The sequence below is a fragment of the Chanodichthys erythropterus genome, chromosome 2 (genome assembly GCF_024489055.1).
Source record: "Chanodichthys erythropterus isolate Z2021 chromosome 2, ASM2448905v1, whole genome shotgun sequence".
Taxonomy (NCBI): domain Eukaryota; kingdom Metazoa; phylum Chordata; class Actinopteri; order Cypriniformes; family Xenocyprididae; genus Chanodichthys; species Chanodichthys erythropterus.
In genome coordinates this window covers 13648101-13670299 of record NC_090222.1, presented here as the reverse complement: position 1 = coordinate 13670299, position 22199 = coordinate 13648101, and the positions used below count along the sequence as shown (strand labels likewise).

General features: G+C 36.3%; 1 protein-coding gene across 2 annotated transcripts in view; it reads right to left on the bottom strand.

Moving 5' to 3' along the window:
• Positions 1-6774: 6774 nt before the first annotated feature.
• The window catches only part of clcn1b (chloride channel, voltage-sensitive 1b), a 70360-nt gene continuing 54935 nt past the window's right edge, over positions 6775-22199 (bottom strand). For both annotated transcript variants that reach the window (XM_067401692.1, XM_067401682.1), the window contains exons 18-24: positions 16201-16382; positions 15900-15981; positions 15675-15751; positions 13054-13098; positions 12809-12913; positions 10223-10309; positions 6775-10106 (exon numbers count right to left, since the gene is read on the bottom strand). In XM_067401692.1, coding sequence (XP_067257793.1) covers positions 9729-10106; positions 10223-10309; positions 12809-12913; positions 13054-13098; positions 15675-15751; positions 15900-15981; positions 16201-16382 — 956 coding nt within the window. In that variant the 3' untranslated portion in view covers positions 6775-9728. The remainder of the gene's footprint in view (positions 10107-10222; positions 10310-12808; positions 12914-13053; positions 13099-15674; positions 15752-15899; positions 15982-16200; positions 16383-22199) is intronic.

The window sequence follows — 22199 nt, the reverse complement described above, 5'->3', positions numbered from 1 at the left end:
TCAATATTTTTATGGAAACGGTAACAGATTTTTTATTTTTTTTCAGGATTCTTTGATGAATATCAAGTTAAAAACAGCATATGTTTGGAATAGAAATCTCATTTACTGTCACTTTTGTTCAATTTATTTACTTTAAATTGAACAAAGAACATGGTATACTGTAGTAGCTTATACAATAGTAGGAACCGAAGACACATACAAGAGAAGAAAAGAAAAAGAAAGAGAAAAAAGTCAGCAAAATATATAGATATAGCAATGTGCTACATAGATAAATTTAAGCAATGATTATTGGAGTGTATTAGTAATTATTATTATTATCGTTATTTCTGTTACATTTTTCGGGTAGTTTATTTAGTGTAATATAATAGTGATTATTATTATTAACATTTTTCTGGTACATTTATTTCTGGTTATGTTATGGAGAGAAAAAAAATGGATATAGATATAAAAAAAATCTTACTGATCCCAAACGTTTGAACGGTAGTGTACATACACAACTATACTTGTGCTCTACAAAGGCCAAAATGCAGTAACTACACCAACACTTGACCCGAGAAAAATGAAATTGACAGATTGATTTGATTTTCAATTTTAATACTGTTTTGCCTTTGTATGGCAGCAGACTATCCTATTGTTGTTAAGCTAATTATAATTATTAAATCTTATCCCTATCCCATTTTGATTCAAGTAGTACAAACTGTCACAAGTTGGTTTTTAGGACATTTTACTATATGTTATGAAGATTTTTTTTTTGACTTCACAAGTGTAATGAAACAAGCTTTTTCATCCGCATACATACACACAGATGTATTTCATACCGGATTGTAACATAGCGTGCTTCCTTCTCTGTGTGTCGTTAGGCATGCATGATGTCTGTCATTGTACTCTGGAGTCCTATACAACACTGTATAGATATTTGCACTGGACCTCAGTACTCTGAGCTGAGCCTGAGACTTACTCTGTGAGCTCTGTGTGTTTAGCAATTTGATTTGCTGCTTAAAGGAGAGGAACGTTTGAAAAACCTTTTTGCACTTGCATTGGTTGTTGGGTGAAGGACGTCTTTTAGATTGGAAACTAATTATTTTATGAGACAGTCACTCTTCCCACTGTTTTTTTTTTTTGTTTAGTCAAACCTTGGCTTTAGGATGGTTTTGAATTATCTAGATTAAATCAACATAAATCAAATTATGTGTTAACTTTAGCTTGTTTTCATTATAAATGACACTGAGAGGAGAAAGATGGATAGGTAATGCCTCATAACCTCAAAATAATAATTAGAAAAACACTAGAGTAAAGTTTTTTTTTTTTTTTTTTTTTCCAGAGCAGTCCTGCTGGCGACTTATACGCATAATTTTTTGGTGCCATTTGCACGAGCAGTTCTTGATGATTATTTTCTTTATAATAAAGCATGGCATCATTTATTTATTTATTTATTTATTAATATGTATTCCATTGCCTACAATTCTTTTCACTATATATCAAGGGGAGAATAGAACAGGACCTGGATCCACATACTGTAAATATCCTTTATCAAGATATCAAGGAAAAATGTCTCCGCAGAATGAGAATGGAAATGGACGTTGATCCGAGTTGAAAGTGACTTTATGAACAACTCAGGCCATTTGGAATTTTGAACTGCACAGGCGTCTTCCTGTTTGTCATGGTCACTGATTATTACAGTCGCTATGACGCTACAAACTTTGTGTTGACTGTGTGTTTGTATGTAAACGGATGTGAAGCATATGCATCCCAAAGTCGGAGCAGTCCGGTTTCAGAAACAGAAGCTACATCATTCTGCATTGTGATGTCATGCATGATTCACCAAGGATTAAAAAAAAAGAAAAAGAAAAAAGACAACTAAGTCTACTGGTTATTATGACCATTTCTTTGAAGGACGTGGTACACCTTTGATGATTGTGTGGAATACAAACTTGGTGGCGAGAATAGCGTTAATAGCTATATGAAGTGTATTGACTTGAATGAATTTATTTATTGACTGATTATTTATGCAATGTTTGGACAATGTTTATTTTTCTACAGAATTGTGTGCACTCCCTCCTGTATATTTTGGGGTACATATTATTTCATTGCTGGGCTCCAGAGGAAGATCTGATAGATTTTTTGTGTACAGTATAAAAAAGTTTCTTAAACATCTCATTGTATGTCATAGGGTTAATGTTTTAATATAATGTTTTATATTATATAAAATCACAGAGTCTTTACATGTCGCAGCCCAACCATAAAACTGCAGTATAACTGCTGAATTTTTATTCAGTGTCATAAGCTTTTATATTACGTCAAGCATACAGAACTCCAAAAGTTGCTCACATGAAATAATATGTGCCCATTTATTTATTTGAGAATTATAGGGGAGGGATTTAACTTTGAAGCCTGTATGATATCTGTTATTTTGAGATAAATGCACCTTTTGTTGTAATGGTATCACTCTGGTTTGGTGAGAATATGTCATACATATGGTCATCCATCTTCCTCAGATTTTTTTGTGATTCATGAAGCAAAATGAAAACGTTTTCATCTCTCACACATGTTTGCCAGTATACGGTTCCAAATTCAGGACGATTCTTTTCTGCAGTTTATTGATTCAGTTCAATGAACCGATTAAAAAATAGTTTGTTTACACAATATATCAAATATATGTGTAAGTGCATATAGCTGAATAACATTTTATTTTATTTAATAACAATACCAGTATGTTTCCTGCATTGGAGTTTGAGAATGATAATGATGTCTCAAGTATAAAATTAATAAACTAGTCAATCAACTCATCTTTTTACAGAGAAACTTAAAGGGTTAGTTCACCCAAAAATCATTAAGTACTCACCCTCATGTCGTTCCACACCCATTCATCTTCGGAACACAAATTAAGATATTTTTGATGAAATCCGAAAGCTCTCTGACTCTGACTCCTCTATAGACGGGAATTTAACTACCACTGTCAAGGTCCAGAAAGGTACTAAAGACATTGTTAAAACCGTAGATGTGACTGCAGTGGTTCAACATTAATTTTATGAAGCGACGAGAATACTTTTTGTGTGCAAAAACAAAACAAAAATAATTACTTTTTTCAACAATATCTTCTCGTGTCATTCTCATTCGTTGATTACGTTCAGCACTTCCAGGTTCTACGTCAGAATGTTGACTCATTACTGGCCGCGTTCTAACGTAGAAAGTAAACAGCATAGGAGAATGATACAGAAGAGAAGATATTGTTGAATAAAGTCATTATTTTTTTTGTTTTTACGCAAAAAAAAGTTGCTTCATAAAATTAAGGTTGAACTACTGCAGTCACTTGGACTATTTTAACGATGTCTTTAGTACCTTTCTGGAACTTGAAAGTGATGGTTAAATTGCTCAGAGAGCTCTCGGATTTCATCAAAAAGATCTCAATTTGTGTTCTGAAGATGAATGAAAGTCTTATGGATTTGGAACGACATGAGGGTGAGAATTTAATGACAGAATTTAATTTTTTGGGTGAACTAACCCTGTAATTTCGCTCCCTCATTCAAGTCCTTGAGTGGTTCACGCATTCTCATAGCATCAGCAGATAGTATCGGCGGACATGTCTGAGTTTGAACTGTTTTCTCAGTTCAGTGGTGACTCGAGAACTGCCAGTCAGATATTTAACATTAGTACGATCACGTCATTATGTAAAAGTTTCCTACTTGTAAAACGTGTTCACCTCATCACTCTTAGTTATGATTTATGAACTTGAAATTTTCTCGCGCTAATATGTGTCATCTCACAAGCAAGCAGGCCTACGTTTTTTGTGGAAGTTTGTTTCCACCAGGGAATTAAAAAAAAAAAAATGCAACTTTTTCCCCTCACAATTGTGAGTTTATATCTCACAATTGCAAAGTATAAACTCGTAATTGACCCTTCACAAAGACCCTTTAGTTACTGTTGCTTTGTCCGACAAGCCATGGCACTGTCACGCCACACAGTGTAAAATACATCGCGGAGCAAAGAGAACACTGACAACACGTCGACAGACAAGACAAAACAGGTTACTTATGATATTAAACAAAAGTCCGAGCTTTCAAATTGTGTAATTTTTTTAAAGAAATTCGAACAATAAAAAGAGTTTTGTGGCTCTTTAATGTGTCATGACAGATTGCTGTAGCGCCTCAGCTCAAGCGGCTCGTGAACCGATCATCTCTTCCTACTAGTCCATTTATAGCATCAAATAAACTTGAATGAACATGAGAAGGACTGTTGTTTCAAACGCGGAAAGACGTCAGTACTCACCATTCTTCAAGTTCAAGTCCACCGAGGCTAATCTTCTACCTCCTGACTGCTTTGGCGGACAAAATGGCAGATTTGGCAGATTACTGGTTAGATCACGTGTCAATCAAATTCCCGCAAAGGGTCAATTGCGACTCGTAATCTAATCTCACAATTCTGGCTTTTTCCTCAGAATGCTGTTTACATCTTACAATTCAGATTTTTTCCCCCTTCAAAATTTTGAGTTTGTATCTCACAATTCTACTAGAACATTTTTTAAAATTGCAAGATAGAAAAAAGGGGAAGGAAACATCAGAATTGTGAGATAAATGTGGCAATTAATGTTTAATTTTTTTTTCCATGACAGAAACAAGATTACGTAGATTTGGCATCATTATATAGAATATTAACAAAGACTATAGAATAACACAAGAGTCAAGACGTGTCACTCGTATTCTTTTAAATGGGAGAAAGTGTTACGCGCAATATGGCGGAATAAAGGTGCGTTCACGCGGCCTCGTAATTCCTTTAGTTACGAGATTCTATCTTGTAAAAAGCGTTCACGTCCTCGTATAGCTCGTAATTGCAGCTTGTAAGCTGGGAGTTTTCTGAAAGCTCCCACATGTACCACGTGGCCGCGCTGTACCACCTTACCGCTGTAGATTCATTTAGGTGTCCACAGTGCTGCCATGGAAACGCATAATTCCCAGTTCAAGGGCCAAAAGGACGTGAACAGCTCCGAATATAACGTCACGTGTTGTCATTTCAAGATTCCGGTAAATAGCCTACGAGGTGATGTGAACGCAGCATTAGTCCCACCTTCTAAATAAGAGCCATTCGCCGACTGGTAAAGTCATCGCGTCACTTCAGCGGCCGATCACCGGTTTCTATAGAAACAGTCAGACTCGCGCCTCCGAAGAGACACGCATTTAGGTCTGCGCATGCGCATTAGCTTGAGCCTGCCTGAAAAATACTTTTTTTTGTCATGATTCGAGCGTTTAGAAACTAAATTTATGAGCCGGTTGTTGTTAGATTTCATTGGTGATTTCAAATATGATATTTAATCTTAAGGTTGGCGAACAGTTTTGGAGAATTTGATGTTGCCCAGGATGCCCGAAAGGCATTTCAAAGATGGCCGCCGAGTGAAATGACTTGTCTTAAAGGGACTTTGATATTAATCAAAATCCTGAGATATAAACTCGGAATTGCAAAAAAGCATGTCGGAATTGTGAGATAAATATAGTTTTTTTAGTTTCTGTAGTTTTTCCATCGCTGTAGGCTAGACGGTTTATCCGGATAACTAAAACCGCCGTTACTTTTGTGTATCTTTATCGCATCACAGACACACTCTTTCTCATTTCATACAAACACAGCTGGTGCCATCTTGCATTTCAGTTATCGACTGTATTGAAAAGTCCTCAGAGGACTTCAGTTTTACTGATTAGCTGTTGCAGTGTTCAAATTGCTAGACCGGTTGTTTTGTACATTGTATTGGAGGATTAGATAAGGATGTAAAACAATTTCAGAATCAAATTAATATTCAGTCAGCTGGACAACAAATAACAAGACCCCAACACTCTGACTGTACATTATTAAGTCATACATACATTCAGTATGTCACCTGAGGGATATTAAATGACCTATATGTTCCTTATCCGTGATTCTGGATGATCTGACAACTGATTAGTTCATTGTCAATTGAAAAGCAATTTCTTTATTTACTCTGTTGTGCCTGTAATCCCACTACCATACTTTCACCTTTCCATCTGAAAAATGCCTCAAAGATTTCAACCATAATCACCCTATTAAAGCGACATGCCAATCACACGAAGCCAGGTAATACTACTGCAACCAAAGGAGTGATGTCATGTCCTCTTTTATTGCTTTTTATGTAAGATAAGGTATATACGAATGAATAAATAATAACAAAGCCAAATGTACTTAGTTGGATGTAGTTGTTTATCATTTGTGTTTACAGACTAATTTCAAGTGGATTTTTTGTACGATTCTACTGCCATCTTTCACTACAAAACTGTCTGTTGGCATGATGCTGTAACCGGTCCTTTCTTCTACCTCTCTCCTTCTTTCTGTGAACTTGTGTACTTGTCTTTCTCTCCTCTCTCTTTCCCTTCGTATGTTATCTGTCTATTACTCAAACCCTGTGTTGTCTGGTGGAAGAATCATAATCAGAAAAAGTAATACTTTGGATAAGAAACAGTGGAATACATGGATTCAACATGTTCAGCGAGCTATACAGACACAGATCCATTCATGTGGGACTGACTGAGCTATAAAAGGTGTGATATAAGAAGTGCTCTGTGACACGTATATCTATGCATGCTTTACTGAAGGTTATAAGATGGTTCTTCCAATGTGCTCTTCCTCCATCGAACTCTCTCTCTCTTACCCATCTCTTTTTCCTGCACGAACAAAACACCTACCTGACCTTCAAGAATATTGCTATTTGTTTATTTTTCCCCAAAAAATAATGAAGAAACAAATAAATGAAGCAAACAAAGCATTATTGCGCACTTTGTGTATTTTTAAGACGTGTCATCTGCATGCTATTGAGACCATTAAAACACAATTATAGACAAATAAAAATTCATCAGATATTCATCAATAATCAGAATAATAAAAGATTCAATGATAAAAGTAATGACTTTGTAGCTTAAAGGGATAGTTCATCCAAAAATGAAAATTATTCCATGATTTACTCACTTTCAGTGTGTGTATGTAACTACTATCTTCTTTCAGACGAACACAATCAGAGATTTAAAAAAACTCTTAGTTCTCCAAGGTTTATAATAGTTGTGAATGGTAATCCAAATTTTGACGACGAAAAAAATGCATCAATCCATAAAAAAAAATAATCCCTGGAGTTGTATGGATTTTATTTTACTTTATAAAGTTTTAAATAAGGATACTTGTCTTGCACAAATGCATTGATTCACTTCAGAAGGCCTTTATTAACCCCCTGGAGTCGTATGGATTCATTTTTTTTTTTAATGGATGGATGCTTTTTTGTTTTATTTTTTGTCTTCAAAATTTGGGCTGCAATTCACAACCATTATAAACCTGGGAGGACTAAGGATATTTTTAAATATATCTCTGATTGTGTTCGTCTGAAAGAAGATAGTCATGTACACCTAGGATGGCTTGAGGGTGAGTAAATCATGGGGTCATTTTCAATTTTGGGTGAACTAACCCTTTCAATTATTTAATTTTCATAATGAATGACTAGTGATTAAGAGAATATTCCAGGTTCAGCACACGATCAATGGACACAATTTGTGGCATAATGTTGATAACCCCCAAAATAGTTTCACTTTTTCTTAAATAAAAATAATAATCTGTGTTACAGTGAGGCACTTACAATAGAAGTGAATGGGGGCAATGCATTAAAGGAAAAGTTCACCCAAAAATGAATTACTCACCCTCAAGTTGTTCCACACCCGTATGAATTTATTTGTTCTGCTGAACACAAAAGAAGATATTTGGAATATTGTTAATAACCAAACAGATCTCGCCCCCCATTTACTACTAGTGTTGCCAATTTAGCTATTTTTTTTTTTTTTTTTTAGATTTAGTGACTTCCCCACCCCTTTTGAGACAAAGGAAAAAATCTAGCAACTTCTTGGACAAACCTTATCTAGATTCTTATTTTGCCCACTGATCTATATTCATATTTATAGATATATCAAAAAGTTGAAAAGCAGTTGGCAACACTGTTTACTACCATGCTAGAAAAAAAATACTATGGTAGTCAATAGGGGGCGAGATCTGCTTGGTTACAAACATTCTACCAAATATCTTCCCGATGACAGAATTTTCATTTTTGGGTGAACTATCTCTTTAAAGTTAATATATACACGATTATAATATTATAGCCATATGGTGTAAAAACTACGCATTAACATGATTTTAGTGTGGACAAAATCACCTAAAACAGCTGTAAAAATTATTTAAACAACTTTACAGCTCAAAAAGTACAAATTAGCTTAAACAGACAAATTAACGTTAGTACAGTACTTTTTTAAAAGTACAAGCTTCATATTTCTGTTTTTAAATCCAAACATTACAGTACCTCACTGTAACACTGATGTTTACTGTTTTTGTTTTTTATTTGTTTCTGTGGTAATTAACATTGTCAGAAATTTTGTTCATTAAACCAGTGTTATTTTAGTATTATACTATTATTATATATAATAGTATGTTCATAATACTAAAACAACACTATAGCATTTATTAATATTTTGAATTTGCTTTTATATTTATAATATCAGTTTTTATTTTAATTTTAATAATTTTGTGATTCTGAGTTTTTTTTTTTTTTTTATTTCTATGTTTTATTTTTTTTGTATTTCAGTTATAATTTGACTCATTTTAGTACTTCAACAAACATATTTGAACTTAACTTTTATTATTTCATCTTCATTTCAATTACCAAAAAGTGATATATAATAGTTTTAGTCATAGTTAACAATAACAGCACTGTATTGAACCTGGAATATTCCTTTAAATTTTACATCTACAATGTAAAAAAAAAAAAAAAAAAAAAGGAAACCTACATGCTAATGCTGGATTAAACATAAATGCTAGGTTAAAAACAACCCAAGTTGGGTTGAAAATGAACAAACTCTGAGGTTGGGTTAAATGTTTACCCAATGTGCTGGGCAGTTTTATTTAACTATAGTTTAAAAATGACTATATGGCTGGTTTAAAATGAACCCAAAATAGGTTGGAAATTAAAAATGAGACATAATTACTAGAGGCAAAAATAATAATCAAAAGGTGAACATTTATTAATAAGCAATTTAATAAATATTTATTGTTTAATTATTATTCATTAAACTTATTAAGAAATGTACTTTGGGTTCATTTTAAGAAAGCAGTACAGTATTTTTTAAACAATAGTTGAGTTAAATAAAACTACCCAATGGTTGGGCAAACATTTAACCCAACTGCCGGGTCAAAACAACCCAATTGCTGGGTTTGTCCATTTTCAACCCAGCATTTTTAAGAGTGTAAAATATGTTTCATGTTACAACATTTAAATGAGCAAAACAAAATATTTAGTATGAATGAATTAACCTGAATGCATTGGGTTACACCAAGACAAGTAGTTTTTAAGGGTCAGATCAGGTATAAATAGCTTAAGGTAATAAATCTTTCATTTTTAAAAACATTTTCACTTTTTTACAGAGATATCATATGAAGTACAGCAGACAAACACTAGGATGGATTGGCAATGTGGGGGGAAGACATTCAGTGAGATGTGTCAGACCGACTGTCCATATGTACAAATGTAATAGACAGCAAAAGAAACCTAACTGAATAAAAACATCTAGAAAGAAAGAGTCCTGTCCAGAGAGTAGAGAATCAGCCAACAGTCTGACGGCCCATGCTGGGCTCAAAGGCAGCACCATAATATGGTTTGCCTCCCCCTGGAGGGCTGAATTTGTGTAAATTACAAAATGATACACTTATAAAGGCTCCTCATCGCTCTCTCTATCAGCATCTGCCTCTGCTTCAGGCACAGAATGAAGAGAGGACAGAGGGAGTGTAGAAGAAGAAGAAGGGGAAGGCAATTGCTCCTGAGAGGTGCTGACGGTACTTCTGTTGCCGTTGCCCGTGGCGATATCACACTCTTTCTCTGCTGTCTGGATACAACTACCAGCTGACTCATCTTTAGTCTCTCTTTTCACTCCCTCACTCCACAGCTCTCTGTCCCGTGTGGGAGAGGACTGGATGGAAGGGGAATGAGAAGGCTTTTTGGCCTTGCGTCTTGCGTCTCTGAAACTGGCCAGAGGGGGACGCAGTCGCACTCCGCTACGAGTCGAACCCTCGATTGCTTTCTGGAGCTGGGTGTGAAAAAGAGAGAGGAGCGGATTTACTCACTCAAACACCAGAATATGACAGAAAGAATGTAAATATACATATAGACACAGGCGGTAAATCTATAAAATAAAAAATTTACCTCTTTTAGTGCAACCACCCCAACCAGTTTACCAATACTGGTTACATATGCATGACTGAGACCCAGCAGAGAGAACAGGGTGTGAGTCTGAAACAAACAAGCAAATATATACTTGTATATATACAGTGGTGATCAGAATTATTGTCACCCTTGGTAAATATGATCAAAGATGACTATAAAAATAAATCTGCATTGTTTATCCTTTTGAACTTTAATTTATAAAATTAGCAAAAATCTAATCTTTCATTGAAGGAAAAGAATTGAAAGTGGGGGGAAAATCACATTATGAAATAAAAGGTTTTCTCCAAAACACGATGGCCACAATTATTGACACCCTTTTATTCGGTACTTTTTGCAACCTCCTTTTGCCAAGATAACAGCTCTGAGTCTTCTTCTATAATGCCTGATGAGTTTGGAGAACACCTGAGAAGAGATCAGAGACCATTCCTTCATGCAGAATCTCTCCAGATCCTTCAGATTCCCAGATCCATGTTGGTGCTTCTTCTCTTCAGTTCACTTGACTCATTTTCTTTGGGGTTCAGGTCAGGTCATGGCAGAAGCTTCATTTTGTGCTCAGAGACACATTTTTGTGTTGGTTTTGATGTTTGTTTTGGATCATTGTCCTGATGGAAGCTCCAACCATGGCCCATTATTTGATTTCTAGCAGAAGCGTTCAGGTTTAGATTTTTTTTATCTGTTGGTATTTCATAGAATCCATGATACCATGTATCTGAACAAGATGTCCAGGACCTCCAGCAGAAAAATAAGCCTACAACATTAAAGATCCAGCAGTATATTTAACCGTGGGCATGGGGCACTTTTTATCCTTGTGTGCACCAAACCCATCTGGTGGGTTTGCTGCCAAAAAGCTCTTTTTTTAGTTTCATCTGACCATAGAAACCGGTCCTGTTTGAAGTTCCAGTCTTGTCTGACAACTGAATATGCTGGAGATTGTTTCTGGATGAGAGCAAAGGATTTTTCTTGAAACCCTCCCGAACAACTTGTGGTGATGTAGGTGCTGTTTGATAATTTTTTTTAGGCTTTCTGAGACTCAAGACTCAACTAATCTCTGCAATTCTCCAGCTGTGATCCTTGGAGAGTCTTTGTTCACTCAAACTTTCCTTCTCACCACGCATTAGGACGATTTAGACACACGTCCTCTTAAAGGCAGATTTGTAACATCTTTAGGCTGGACAATTTCATGTTCATGATCACCCTGGTGAACTAAACAAATGTAAATATGACTGGGAATATACTTCAGAGATATTTAACTCATAAATATACATAAATAATTGTGGCCTACGTGTTTTGGAGAAAAACATTTATTTCATAATGTGATCCCCCCTATCCCCCTATCTTAATCTGCTTGATTTGTGATTTTCTTCACAGCAAAGCACTTGATCAGGAATCTTGTCAGGAATGTGGAAAAATAGGCATTCTTCATGTTTAACATCTATTTCCAATAAACACGCAGACCGCGTCAATACAAAATCACTTGTTTTATATTTAAGCCTGATTTGTGAAAACATTCACAATTGCATTTCATTGCATTTCAGTGTTTCTCACTGCTCTTGTCCTCTTTTTCTTGTGTAATAATGACAAACAGGCTGTGCCAATGAATAACGGTCCAAGCCATTAGATAGATAAATCAGCTTATACGTTTAAAAATGGTCATCTAGTTGGGTCATACTGGGCTCAAACAGACTATCTGTGATTTGTGAAATATTTCACAATACATTTTTTTGTCAGGTAACCCTTTCCTAAGTCGTTTACTTCACTATTCTGATTTGTGAAAACTTTCACTGTACAGTTTTGGTCAGTTAACCCTTCCCTGAGTCCCTAAAATCACTATCCTGATTTGTGAAAGGTTTCAGAGTACAGATCTGGTCAGTTAACCCTTCACTGAGTCCCTAACATCACTACTATTCTGGGGTGTGTTTCCCGTAAGACGACGTAACTTGCTGCTTCGCTACCATAGTACGATGCATCATTGAACAAATCAACTAGCTAGTCGCGACTGTTTCCCAAAACCGCATTGTCGCAAACCTGTCGTTCAGCCACGTTGGTGAATGACATCACGCAGGTGGTCAGTAATAACTTCTTTAAATGAATCCATTTGAGATCGAATTAATGCTAGATATTTTGCTATAAATTACAAACATGGCATCTGAGGACTAATTTGCATTTTTCTCAGATATTTTGCTTTATTTCCAGATTCAATCATGAACTCATTCTTACATACCAGAGCATGTACGCACATGCACACTCTTCAAAAATGGAATCCTTAATAGAATCCTGTATTCTAAAAGAATACAGAATCCTTATTCTAATAATTCTGAATATAATACTGTTGTTTTTTCTTTTTTAAAAAATGGAAAAATATATTAACACTTTTTAAATGTCTTTTTATGTTGTAAACTCCTGAATGCAGGATATAATGAAGTTGTTTTTTAACAAAAAGCACATTTCCCTGAGGGCATGAAATAATGAGAGCTTTAGACTGTCATTCACATACAGATAAAAGACATAAATCTTCAGTATAATACACAGTATTTCATATGTGATCTCAATCGGATTGTGGATTACCTTATGCAAAGATGTTCTCTCAACCAGCTGAAAAGGTGAGGGGTCAACACGGATCTGATCAATGTCAATCGGCTTATCCAGCTCTTCCTCTTCCCAGGCTTTGATCTGAACAGCCCAATACAACATAATCAGGGTCAAGATGTCACTAAGAGTGACTGACAGCTCACAGGTCGCTCTGGAATTGATGTGTTAATTGTGGCCGTCTGTCTGAACTGCAGTGGTAATAAATCAATTCATCACTCTACCTCTTCAGGTGTCATGTTATCAGCTACAGGAGGAGCAGCAGGGCTCTACAGAGAGACAGAAAATACAGAGGAATGAGAGGTAGACGGAGGGTCAGAAGTAGTACATGAATGTTTGGAAGATAACATCATAATTCACAGTAAAAAATAACCCCTTCAATTTTTCATCCTGTTTTGCAACTTCAAATGCCCCACACAGCATATATGACGCCACCTGTCGGCGAGAGCTGATAACTGCTGATGTGAAACTGTCTTCTCAGTGAAGTGAAAAGGACAAAATGTGTCACAACCAGCTTTTAAAACGTAAGAATATAAAAATGTGAGATTTTTCTCCACCTACATTTAAAATGTGTTACAATTTATTTAAAAAAATTAAAACCAATTAATTTTAAATACTATTATTTTACTATTAAATTTATTTTTAACTATATTCCAGTGGTTCTCAACCATGGGGTCCGGGGCCCCTAGCAGTAGTTAATAAATTTAATATCTTACTCCCAGGTCCTGTTTATAACAAAAATTTGAAAACAAGCAGCTTTGTCACAGTTTTAGAAGAAATACTGGAAAATGGACAATGGGGGACTTTGATTTAAAAAGGTTGAGAACGCTATATATACATAGTACATCTTACATTTCATAAAACTGGTTGGTGACAAGGAGCAACAACTCACTGCATTATGATGCTGATAAAATACAGTTAAAATTGCAATAAAATTCAAGATATCCAGAGTTTTTGTCGCATATTTCTATAATGATATACACAAGTAACGATCGCAATACCACATGAGTGCAAAATAAGAAAGTTAAAGGGTTAGTTCACCTAAAAATGAAAATTCTGTCATTTATTACTCACCCTCATGTCGTTTCACACCCGTAAGACCTTCGTTAATCTTCGGAATACAAATTAAGATATTTTAGTTGAAATCCAATGGCTCCGTGGGGCCTCCATTGATTCATTTATGCTCCGATGCTTTCTGAAGCAGTGTTTTGAAATTGGTCATCACTAAATAAGTCATTATTTTGTTTTTTTGCTGCACAAAAATATTCTTGTCGCTTTATAATAGTAATATTGAACCACTGTACTCACATGAACTGATTTAAATATGTTTTTAGTACCTTTATGGATCTTGACAGAGGAAGTGACATTGCTCCCTATGGAGGCCTCACGGAGCCATCGGATTTCAACTAAAATATCGTAATTTGTGTTCCAAAGATTAACGAAGGTCTTACGTGTGTGAAACGACATGAGGGTAAGTAATAAATGACAGAATTTTAATTTTTTGGGTGAACTAACCCTTTAATATGGTGTTATATTTTAGACACTATTGTGTGTATTTGCTCAATTTTTCTTTTTTTATCAGTGGTTCGGAGCTCCAAAGTCATGTGATTTCAGTAAACGAGGCTTCGTTACGTCAAAAGTCTTTTGAAATTTCAGTGGTTCACGTGACTTTGGCAGTTTGATACACGCTCTGATCCACTGATTCGAAACAAAAGATTCATAAAGCTTCTAAGCTTCATGAAGCATTGTTTTGAAATGGCCCATCATTTGATATTGCTGAAAAAGTCGTTATTTTGTTTTGTTTTTGTGCACAAAAAGTATTTTCATGGCCTCATAACATTAAAATTGAACCACTGTAGTCACGTTGACCGTTTTATCGATGTCTTTTAATACCCTTCTGGACCTCAAAAGATGCGGTGTCATTGCTGCTTATGTGTGGATCAGTCGGAATTCATAAAAAATATCTTAATTTGTGTTCTGAGGACAAATGAAGGTGTCATGGGTTTGGGACAACATGAGGGTGAGTAATTAATGACAGAAATTTCATTTTTTGGTGAACTAACCCTTTATGGTATAGTTCACCCAAATCACTCACCCTCATGGCCGTTGAAGCCTAAAAGTTTATGTGTAATAAATTCTATGATGAATTAAATAAAATATTTTTTTCTAAAGCTACTTTTTGTAATGTCTATTTGATGCTTTTTTCATTTAATACAATAATGACTTTAAATGATCTTTTAGAGGTCTCAGCCAAATAGATTAATCGTCACATCATGCAATTAATTATATTTAAAAAATTATCGCTTGACAGCCCTAATACATATATAAAATCTCATCTCAACTGCTTGATTGTTTGTTTTGTCACAAACTGTAAAATATGTTATCGCCCAGCTCTAATCTGCTAAATGCGACTATAAGGTATGAAGACATTAGGAAATCATAAATATTAACTTCAGGATTGCCTGGAAAGCTGCTTTGAAACAATGTGTATTGTGTGCTATATAAATAAATTTATAAATCGCTATATAAATAAATTTGACTTGACTTGAATATAACAAATAAAATATTGCTTAACAAATTTGTCTCCTGTCATGACCATGTAAAGCCGATAAAGATGTAATGCATTAACAGACTTCCAATGTAGGTCCATCACTGTACACACGAGTTTGTTTGTTTATGAAGGATAAGAAAGGGATAAAATTATTGTCTGAGGTAATCAACAGCATATTATAGATGATTTTCTGCTTTAAAATGCACTCATGTTAACTCCGTTCATGTTTTCAGTAAGAGACACATCTCTAGGTTGTGTTGTCTTGGTAAGTGACAATCATGTTAAAAGACACACCTCTGGCTCAGTCTGTCCTGATGAGGAAGATGAGGAGAAAAGACGATGAAGTGTCCTCCTCATGGACTGAAGGGCACCTGTTATGAATCAAAGAACTAATCAATCAACTTAAACAACTTAAACAGTGTTGATATCACAAACCTCTTCTGGTAAATATTTTGCTGGAATGAATTTAGCTAAAACCTTTGAGAACTTGTTGCCAGGTAACAATGGGTATAAACTCACCGGATGTGGTGTGATTAGTGGAGATGTCTGTGGTTTTAGAGGACCCCAGTGGGCCGTTACACTCTTCAGAGACTGTGTTACCCTGTTAATCATTTTAGTAACAGTGTAAGATTAGTACACTCAGATAATTTGCTTGGTTTTTAAAAAAGAACATTTATTTGGCACAAAGCTCTGCTTATTGATGTCAGATCAGAGAACTTAAAATCCACATCTGAGCAAAACAAAATGAAAACAAAGACATTCTCTTAGGCGGCCTTCTAGGAACAGCAGTGTGTGAGACTACTTCTGGAGCTCCTCTCACCTTGTCTCCATTCTCCTCTCCAACCTCCTCATCCACGAAGGCGAAGGACTGCCAGCTGACCGGTGACCCCGGACTGGGCACACCCTCACCTCGGTTATAAACCCGCCTCTCGGCTGAGAGCCACCAATCAAAGGCGGCCTGAAGTTCACATCTCTCAATTGAGCCCAACAGAATCATTGACTCTGGGCATGGGAAATAAATTGACATTTTTTCATGAATTTCAAATATTCGCAGGAATCATCACACCCCTACACATTACAAAATCATGTTAAAAAGTCTAGCTTAGTTGGTAATCAGCATATATTAACTAGCTTTTTAACTAGGTAAACCAGCAAGACATCTTTGGTCAACCAGCTTCACTAGAAAGATGATGAGGGAAAAAGGTAAGCAACTTTATTTCTCACAATGTGACATCACAACTTGCAAGGTGACTTTATAACTCACAATTGTGACTCATTTTTTGCGAGAGCAAAAAAATAAATGACAATATGACTATTATTTTTAACTTTATCTCAATTTAACTTTATCTCACAATATTTTTTATTTTTACTTTGTGGCAAAAATGGGTTTCCATATTCTGATTTTATACTTATTAGGTTTCTCGTAATTGTAACTTTATTTCTCACAATTTGACTTTATACCTTGCTATGTGACTTTGTATCTCACAATTGCGACTTTCTCATAATTGACTTTTACAGTGTATTTCAAAATTTCTCATAATTGCGATTTTATTTTTCATCATTGCAACTTTATATCTGACAATGTGACTATACTGTATATCATGATAAAATATTTGCAACTTTATATCTCACAATTTGACTTCATATCTTGCAATGTGACTTTTTATCTCACAATTGTGACTGCTTTACATAATTGCAATCTCACAACATGTTTATATCTTGAAATGTAACTTTATATCTTACAACTATTTCTCTTCACTATTTCCATGCCATTGACAGAATTTTCCATAATTTATGAGACAACGCTTCCCTGCGACTGAAAGAATTTTCCTTAATTTATGAGACGCTTATCTGCCACTGACAGAATTTGCTGTCAATTACGAGACAACGCTTCCCTGCCATTGAAAGAATTTTCCATCATTTATGAGACAATGCTTCCCTGCCATTGAGAGAATTTTCCATCATTTATGAGACAACGCTTCCCTGCCATTGAAAGAATTTTCCTTAATTTATGAGACGCTTATCTGCCACTGACAGAATTTGCCGTCAATTACGAGACAACGCTTCCCTGCCATTGAAAGAATTTTCCATCATTTATGAGACAACGCTTCCCTGCCATTGAGAGAATTTTGCATCATTTATGAGACAATGCTTCCCTGCCAATGACTGAATTTTCCATCAATTATGAGATGCTTCCCTGCCATTGACAGAATTTTCCATCATTTATGAGACAACGCTTCCCTGTCATTGACAGAATTTTCCTTCATTTATGAAACAACGCTTCCCTGCCATTGACAGAATTTTCCATCATTTATGATACAATGCTTCCCTGCCAATGACTGAATTTTCCATCAATTATGAGACAACGCTTTCCTGACATTGAAAGAATTTTCCATCATTTATGAGACAACGCTTCCCTGTCATTGACAGAATTTTCCTTCATTTATGAAACAACGCTTCCCTGCCATTGACAGAATTTTCCATCATTTATGATACAATGCTTCCCTGCCAATGACTGAATTTTCCATCAATTATGAGACAACGCTTTCCTGACATTGAAAGAATTTTCCATCATTTATGAGACAACGCTTCCCTGTCATTGACAGAATTTTCCTTCATTTATGAAACAACGCTTCCCTGCCATTGACAGAATTTTCCATCATTTATGGGACAACACTTCCCTGGCAATGACAGAATTTTCCATCATTTATGGGACAACGGTTCCCTATCATTGAAAGAATTTTCCATCATTTATGAGACAACGCTTCCCTGCCAATTACTGAATTTTCCATCAATTATGAGACGCTTCCCTGCCATTGACAGAATTTTCAATCATTTATGGGACAACGGTTCCCTGGCAATGACAGAATTTCCCATCATTTATAAGACAACGCTTCCCTGGCATTGACAGAATTTTCCATCATTTATGATACAATGCTTCCCTGCCAATGACTGAATTTTCCATCAATTATGAGACGCTTCCCTGCCATTGACAGAATTTTCCATCATTTATGGGACAACGGTTCCCTGCCATTGACAGAATTTTCCATCATTTATAAGACAATGCTTCCCTGCCATTGACAGAATTTTCCATCATTTATGGGACAACGCTTCCCTGGCATTGACAGAATTTTCCATCATTTATGATGGACAATGCTTCCCTGCCAATGACTGAATTTTCCATCAATTATGAGACGCTTCCCTGCCATTGACAGAATTTTCCATCATTTATGGGACAACGCTTCCCTGGCATTGACAGAATTTTCCATCATTTATGATGGACAATGCTTCCCTGCCAATGACTGAATTTTCCATCAATTATGAGACGCTTCCCTGCCATTGACAGAATTTTCCATCATTTATGGGACAACGGTTCCCTGCCATTGACAGAATTTTCCATCAATTATGAGACAACGCTTCCCTTGCATTGACAGAATTTTCCATCATTTATGGGACAACGGTTCCCTGCCATTGACAGAATTTTCCATCAATTATGAGACAACGCTTCCCTGCCATTGAAAGAATTTTCCATCATTTATGATACAATGCTTCCCTGCCAATGACTGAATTTTCCATCAATTATGAGACGCTTCCCTGCCATTGACAGAATTTTCCATCATTTATGGGACAACACTTCCCTGGCAATGACAGAATTTTCCATCATTTATGGGACAACGGTTCCCTGTCATTGACAGAATTTTCCATCATTTATGATGGACAATGCTTCCCTGCCAATGACTGAATTTTCCATCAATTATGAGACGCTTCCCTGCCATTGACAGAATTTTCCATCATTTATGGGACAACGGTTCCCTGCCATTGACAGAATTTTCCATCAATTATGAGACAACGCTTCCCTGGCATTGACAGAATTTTCCATCATTTATGGGACAACGCTTCCCTGCCATTGAAAGAATTTTCCATCATTTATGATACAATGCTTCCCTGCCAATGACTGAATTTTCCATCAATTATGAGACGCTTCCCTGCCATTGACAGAATTTTCCATCATTTATGGGACAACACTTCCCTGGCAATGACAGAATTTTCCATCATTTATGGGACAACGGTTCCCTGTCATTGAAAGAATTTTCCATCATTTATGAGACAACGCTTCCCTGCCATTGACAGAATTTTCCATCATTTATGGGACAACGCTTCCCTGGCATTGACAGAATTTTCCATCATTTATGAGACGCTTCCCTGCCATTGACAGAATTTTCCATCATTTATGGGACAACGGTTCCCTGCCATTGACAGAATTTTCCATCAATTATGAGACAATGCTTCCCTGCCATTGACAGAATTTTCCATCATTTATGGGACAACGCTTCCCTGCCATTGACAGAATTTTCCATCATTTATGGGACAACGCTTCCCTGGCATTGACAGAATTTTCCATCATTTATGAGACGCTTCCCTGCCATTGACAGAATTTTCCATCATTTATGGGACAACGGTTCCCTGCCATTGACAGAATTTTCCATCAATTATGAGACAATGCTTCCCTGCCAATGACTGAATTTTCCATCAATTATGAGACGCTTCCCTGCCATTGACAGAATTTTCCATCATTTATGGGACAACGGTTCCCTGCCATTGACAGAATTTTCCATCAATTATGAGACAATGCTTCCCTGCCATTGACAGAATTTTCCATCAATTATGAGACAATGCTTCCCTTGCATTGACAGAATTTTCCATCATTTATGGGACAACGCTTCCCTGCCATTGAAAGAATTTTCCATCATTTATGATACAATGCTTCCCTGCCAATGACTGAATTTTCCATCAATTATGAGACGCTTCCCTGCCATTGACAGAATTTTCCATCATTTATGGGACAACACTTCCCTGGCAATGACAGAATTTTCCATCATTTATGGGACAACGGTTCCCTGTCATTGAAAGAATTTTCCATCATTTATGATACAATGCTTCCCTGCCAATTACTGAATTTTCCATCAATTATGAGACTCTTCCCTGCCATTGACAGAATTTTCCATCATTTATGGGACAACACTTCCCTGGCAATGACAGAATTTTCAATCATTTATGGGACAACGGTTCCCTGTCATTGAAAGAATTTTCCATCATTTATGAGACAACGCTTCCCTGCCATTGACAGAATTTTCCATCATTTATGGGACAACGCTTCCCTGGCATTGACAGAATTTTCCATCATTTATGATGGACAATGCTTCCCTGCCAATGACTGAATTTTCCATCAATTATGAGACGCTTCCCTGCCATTGACAGAATTTTCCATCATTTATGGGACAACGGTTCCCTGCCATTGACAGAATTTTCCATCAATTATGAGACAACGCTTCCCTGGCATTGACAGAATTTTCCATCATTTATGAGACAACGCTTCCCTTGCATTGACAGAATTTTCCATCATTTATGGGACAACGCTTCCCTGCCATTGAAAGAATTTTCCATCATTTATGATACAATGCTTCCCTGCCAATGACTGAATTTTCCATCAATTATGAGACGCTTCCCTGCCATTGACAGAATTTTCCATCATTTATGGGACAACACTTCCCTGGCAATGACAGAATTTTCCATCATTTATGGGACAACGGTTCCCTGCCAATGACTGAATTTTCCATCAATTATGAGACGCTTCCCTACCATTGACAGAATTTTCCATCATTTATGGGACAACACTTCCCTGGCAATGACAGAATTTTCCATCATTTATGGGACAACGGTTCCCTGCCATTGACAGAATTTTCCATCAATTATGAGACAACGCTTCCCTTGCATTGACAGAATTTTCCATCAATTATGAGACAACGCTTCCCTGGCATTGACAGAATTTTCCATCATTTATGAGACAACGCTTCCCTGTCATTGACAGAATTTTCCTTCATTTATGAAACAACGCTTCCCTGCCATTGACAGAATTTTCCATCATTTATGGGACAACACTTCCCTGGCAATGACAGAATTTTCCATCATTTATGGGACAACGGTTCCCTATCATTGAAAGAATTTTCCATCATTTATGAGACAACGCTTCCCTGCCAATTACTGAATTTTCCATCAATTATGAGACGCTTCCCTGCCATTGACAGAATTTTCAATCATTTATGGGACAACGGTTCCCTGGCAATGACAGAATTTCCCATCATTTATAAGACAACGCTTCCCTGGCATTGACAGAATTTTCCATCATTTATGATACAATGCTTCCCTGCCAATGACTGAATTTTCCATCAATTATGAGACGCTTCCCTGCCATTGACAGAATTTTCCATCATTTATGGGACAACGGTTCCCTGCCATTGACAGAATTTTCCATCATTTATGGGACAACGGTTCCCTGCCATTGACAGAATTTTCCATCATTTATAAGACAATGCTTCCCTGCCATTGACAGAATTTTCCATCATTTATGGGACAACGCTTCCCTGGCATTGACAGAATTTTCCATCATTTATGATGGACAATGCTTCCCTGCCAATGACTGAATTTTCCATCAATTATGAGACGCTTCCCTGCCATTGACAGAATTTTCCATCATTTATGGGACAACGCTTCCCTGGCATTGACAGAATTTTCCATCATTTATGATGGACAATGCTTCCCTGCCAATGACTGAATTTTCCATCAATTATGAGACGCTTCCCTGCCATTGACAGAATTTTCCATCATTTATGGGACAACGGTTCCCTGCCATTGACAGAATTTTCCATCAATTATGAGACAACGCTTCCCTTGCATTGACAGAATTTTCCATCATTTATGGGACAACGGTTCCCTGCCATTGACAGAATTTTCCATCAATTATGAGACAACGCTTCCCTG